At 39.3% G+C, this 5431-nt stretch overlaps 1 protein-coding gene across 1 annotated transcript; it reads right to left on the bottom strand.

The window, feature by feature from the left end:
- Positions 1-610: 610 nt before the first annotated feature.
- Positions 611-1772, bottom strand: LOC137750533 (beta-defensin 121-like). The gene is made up of 2 exons (XM_068524894.1): positions 1715-1772; positions 611-738 (listed from the first exon to the last, which is right to left on the bottom strand). The coding sequence occupies exons 1-2, from the start codon at positions 1770-1772 to the stop codon at positions 611-613; spliced, it is 186 nt and encodes a 61-aa protein (XP_068380995.1).
- Positions 1773-5431: the final 3659 nt, after the last annotated feature.

Below are 5431 nucleotides of genomic sequence, written 5' to 3'. Positions count from 1 at the left end.
AGCCCCATGACCTGCCTCCGCTTTATATCTCTAGACTCTAAAGCTACTACACTGTCCAATACAATAACCAATAGCCACATTTAGCTATGTACATTTAAGTATAGATTAAATTAAAATTTCAGCTCCCCACTCACACTAGCCACGTTTCAAATGCTTAATAGCCAAATGTGGCTAGTAGTTACCATATTGGACAACACAGATATGGAACAATTCTATTGTTGCAGAAAATTCTATTGGCAGTGCTGGTCTAGAAAACAAGAATCAAACAGAATGAACATTCCTTATTTATATCATCTGCGACCATCCATGGGCCAGCAGGCTGAGAGCTATGGGCGAGACTGAGATTATTACCACTTACTGGTCCATACTGTTCTCCCTAATACCCATATGCACCTTACTTCACTCCTTATTTATTTCTAAATATAGTGTATATAAATTATATATAAAACATAATATTTCTAAATATAACTGGGTAGAACTGCCAGACACAAACAGGGTACAGTAAAGAATGATTTAACAGAACTGTAGGGTCCAATGATGTTAGACTCTAGTTTAGATGAGGTATCAGACCACAGAAACTTATCCCAGTCTTCCAGCCATGTTTGAGGATTCAGTTTCCAACAGGTACATACTTGGGATTTACACAGCACATAACCTCATTCCTGCAAAATATATAGAACACTTCATTCTGTTCACACGTTGTTCTGCATCTTCCCAACTTACCCCAACACTTCATGGCTGAAATTAAAAGGAAAGGAGAGGGACGGATCAGTCTTGAAATAAACAGAGGGCTGGGGAAAGGGGAGGCCAAAGCCCAGTAGAAAAGACAGTAAAGGGAAATAAGAAGACATGAGGAAGAAGCCCTCATTAGGCATCCTCCAGGTTTAAGGGAGATTATAGTCACTATCTTTTCTTTCCCCACTTGTGTCCCCAGTCACAATCCCAAAATTCTCCCCACTCAGTGGCCTGGGACCTACTTGTCAGCTTCCCTTCCCTGGCCTTTGGGGAGGCAAGAGGACTCCTCTCTCCAGGCTTTCATCTCCACCATATTATAAGGTACACAGGTGCCCAGGTATCAACTAACCATCTTTTCCCTTTGCCCTTGGATACCGTCTCTGATCATATTAATGAAAGGGGACAGGAATCTGAAATACACCCCTCAGGACGTCTGCAAGTCTTCTTGGTTATCTGTAAAACTCTTCTCCACAACATCCCAGAGCTTTTCACTGGTCTTAATGAGCTGAAATAATTAGGAACAGCTGCTCTGGGGAAACTACAACCTAAAGTAGCCCAGATAAATTGAGGTTGGCTGAGAGAGTGGAATCAGAATCCTCAAACAATCAGAAATTAAGGAACCATTTTCATAGAGGCAATTGATCAAAATTCAAATTCTCCCAAGGAATGTTTTTGGAAAAGCCCCCACTTCCTCTATACTCTATGTCCAAGTCTCTCTCCTCCGTGTACCTGCCCCACCTCACCATCATCATGTTCAACTTCTCCAGAGCCAACCACAGAGAAGGTCAGAGTGGTCAACCAATAGCACTGAAAAAATCAGCACCAGGGAACTCAAACTTCCCGTTGGCTAGAGAGGTATCCAAAGGCCATCCTCCCTGCCCAAGGCCATTCTCCCAGCCTAAGCTATAAAGCCCCCAGAGTTCCCTGAATATGCATCAGGTTCCCTGACCCACTGCCCCTTGGGAGAGATCCTGGTTACCTGGGGTGACCTGGACCAGGAGCAGGGTAACAGTTAAAATCAGACGAAGGAACTTCATGAATGGTGGGAGCTCAGGTAGAGATAGGCTTCTTGGCTGACAAGACAGACAGAGGTCTCCATTCTGGGCGACCAGTCCAGACTGGTATTTATTGCCCCAAGGAGCATGGCAGAGCCATGATCGGTGAACCAGAAAGGGAACAGTCATTTAAGATTAGACAGATGAGTAATCAACCACATTGGTTGAATGGCTGTTGAATACACCACCCTCTTCTGCTCTTCCAGAGGAGGCCAGGAGAGGGGGAAGAGGAGTTAAAGAGAAGACACAGCCTTGCCTTTGAGAGTTTTTGGCTTCTGGGGAGCCAAGAAGGGGGAAAATATTCCTACTTTTTTTTTTTTTTTTTTTACTTTTTATTTTATACTGGAGTACAGTTGATTAACAATGTTCTGTTAGTTTCAGATGTACAACAAAGATTCAGTTATACATTTACATGCATCTATTCTTTTTCAAATTCTTTTCCCAATTAGGTTGTTACAGAATATTGAGCTATAGAATATTGTGCTATATCTTTTTTAAAATTTTTTATTTTTTATACAGTTTTTTAAATTACTTTCCATTTACTGTTATGACAAAATATTGGCTATATTCCCCATGTTGTACAATACATTCTTGAGCTTACCTTACACCCAAAATCTGTGCCTCTCCCATCCCTATATTGTCCCTCCCCCACCACTGGTAACTGCTAGTTTGTTCTTTATATCTGTGAGTATACTTTTTTGTTATATTCACTAGTTTGTTATATTTTTAGATTCCACATATAAGTGGTATCATACAATATTTGTCTTTCTATGTCTGACTTATTTCACTTAGCATAATGCCCTCCAAGTCCATCCATGTTGCTGCAAATGGCAAAATCTCATTCTTTTTTATGGCTGGGTAGTATCCCATTGTGTGTGTGTGTGTGTATATGTATGTATGTGTATATATATATATATATATATATATACACCCCCTCTTCTTTATCCATTTATCTGTTGATGGACACTTAGGTTGCTTCCATATCTTTATCTTGGCAACTGTGAATAATGCTGCTATGAACATTAGGGTGTATATATCTTTTTGAATCAGTGTTTTTGTTATTTTCAGATATATACCCAGGAGTGGAATTGCTAGGTCATATGGTAGTTCTATTTTTAGTTTTTTGAGAAACCTCCATGCTGTTTTCTACAGTGGCTGCACCAATTTACATTCCCACCAACAGTGTACGAGGGTTCTCTTTCCTCCACATCCTTGCCAACATTTGTTGTTTGTGTTCTTTTTAATGGTAGCCATTCTGACAATTGTGAGGTGATATTGTGGTTTTGATTTGCATTTCCCTGATGATTAGCAATGTTGAGCATCTTTTCATATGCCTGTTAGCCATCTGCATTACCTCTTTGGAAAAAATGTCTTTTCAGTTTTTCTGCCCATTTTTCAACTTGGTTGTTTGTTTTTTTGATGTTGAGTTGTATAAGCTATTTATATATGTTTGTTTTTACTATTAATTCATTTCTGGTAAATGAGAAGAGAGAGAGAGAGAGAAATGGTACTTCTGTGTTCCTTGGGTTCTTTCCAGAAATAGGACATCTTAGGATGTCCCATATGTTAGTGGTTCATTTTAAGGACATTGAAAGAAGGGCAGAAGCAGAAGGAAATACCTTGATAGCTCCATGGCCGTCACCACTGGAAACTAAAATGTCAACATTTGTGAAATGAGATAAGCAGGAAGATCACAGACCTTACTTTTAACAGCACAAGTTTAATAAGAACAAGTAGCATCCTTGTAGGTAGCAAAGAAAAGCCATTTACCACTATTGTGGTATTTCTTATAATGTATTGCAGATTGCATTATTGACCCCAATCCTTTACCCCTACTTGAATCCACACTTTTGTCAAGGTCTCATCCTAAAAGGAATGTACTCCCTGTCCCTTCATTTGTTTCCTGGCTTTGTGACTTGCTTTAGTCAATGAAGTATGGGCAGAAGTGACAGTGTGCCAGATCTGAGCCCAGGCTTTAAGAGGTGATGAATGTTTTCACTTGCCCTTTTGTGCCTCTGCCATCACCATGAGAAGAATATGCACTGATGGTCCAAAGACAATGAGAGATACATGGAGCAGAGGCATTCCAGATGACCCACAGATCTACAGTGAGAAATCGAGCTGCCCCTGTCACTCCAGCCTCAAGCAGAGTAACCCAGCCAAACTCCAGCTAGCTGCTGACATATGAGCAATAATAAAGGATTGCTGTTTTAAGCCAAAGTTTTGGAGTGGAGTGTTATATAGCAATGGCGTCCTAATCCATAAGGTCAGAAGTTAGATCAGAAAAGAGCCAAATGCTTTTTAGCACAATGATGGCAGGGTCTATCATTTCAAAATGGGTAGAAACAAAGACAAACTAACAAACTATATCAGAAACTGTTCCTTCCAATATAGAATAGCACTGTTGTCTCCAAGAAAAATTAATGCTCTAGACTAGGGGTCATCAGACATTTTCTGTCAAGGCCCAAGTAGTAAATATTTTAGGGTTTATAGGCCACACAGTCTGTCACAACTACTCAACTCTGTATTTATAGCACAAAAGCAACCATACACAGTATGTAAATAAATGCGTGTGGCTCTGTTCCAATCAAACTTTATTTATAGACACTGAAATTTGAATTTCACATAATTTTCATGTCAAAAATTATTATTCTTTTGATTTTTATTCAACTACTTACAAATGTAAAAACCAGTCCTAGCTCATGGGCCATGAAAAATCATGCAGCCAGCTAGATGTCGACTGGCAAACATTAGAAAGCTGAATAATGCCAAATAATGTCAGGGACATGGGATAGAGGAATACTCGCATGCTGCTGGTGGGATATAGATCAGAGGCAAAACAACTGTGAAGGTTTAGGGCCCCTCACTTGCTTGAACCCATGTGAGTGATGGGAATTCTAAAACATTCTGGGTAAGGAAGGAAAACCAGGTTGCAATCAGGAAACATCAGTAAGTAAGCATTTCAGGTAAATTATCTTAAGAGATCCCAATAATCTATTGTAATTTCTTAGCTTCTTCTAAATAAATATTAACTTTTGGACCTAACTTTGAATCTGTAATTTTGTGTTCTTCTTAAAAAGAATCCCCAAATTGTAAAGGTATAAGGCCCCACAAAACCTAGATCTTCCTCTGAGATAGAGGCAGCCATTCTGGGTAGGAATCTAATAACCTTCAGTCCAATTAAGTGTAAACATTTGTTCTAACCTAAAAATTCTACTCCTGGGTACATGTCCCAAAGAAGGCTACACACATGTCCATAAGAGAATATGCACAGGACATCTGTTAAAGAAAGGTTCATGGTGACAGGGATTTGTAGATTATCTGGACTCCATCACTGGGAGAGTTGAAAGGTAAAACGTGATGGACACACTCCATAGAGTGTTATGTAGCAGTCATAAGTTAGAGAATTAAGTGTATACAAATAAGTATGGATGGATGTTTAAAACTAGTGCTGACTGTAATGGCATCACCACTTGGAACACAGTTTGACAATTTCTTATAAAGTTAAACATACACTTATCATACAACCCAGCAATTCATTCCTAGGTATTTATTCCAGATAAATCAAGTCATGTGTCCCAGACACATGAATTTTCATAGCAGCTTTATCCATCATAAGTAGAAACAACCTAAATATTCAT

Source organism: Eschrichtius robustus, chromosome 16 (genome assembly GCF_028021215.1).
Source record: "Eschrichtius robustus isolate mEscRob2 chromosome 16, mEscRob2.pri, whole genome shotgun sequence".
In the NCBI taxonomy this organism is placed as follows: domain Eukaryota; kingdom Metazoa; phylum Chordata; class Mammalia; order Artiodactyla; family Eschrichtiidae; genus Eschrichtius; species Eschrichtius robustus.
This window is presented reverse-complemented; position numbering and strand designations above follow the sequence as displayed.

Bases quoted from the DNA above. Each gene is read 5' to 3' on its own strand.
- LOC137750533 (XM_068524894.1), bottom strand. From the start codon at position 1,772: ATGAAGTTCCTTCGTCTGATTTTAACTGTTACCCTGCTCCTGGTCCAG. The intron at 739-1,714 runs GTAACCAGGATC...TTTTAATTTCAG, and splicing joins CCTGGTCCAGGTCACCCCAG to CCATGAAGTGTTGGGGTAAG.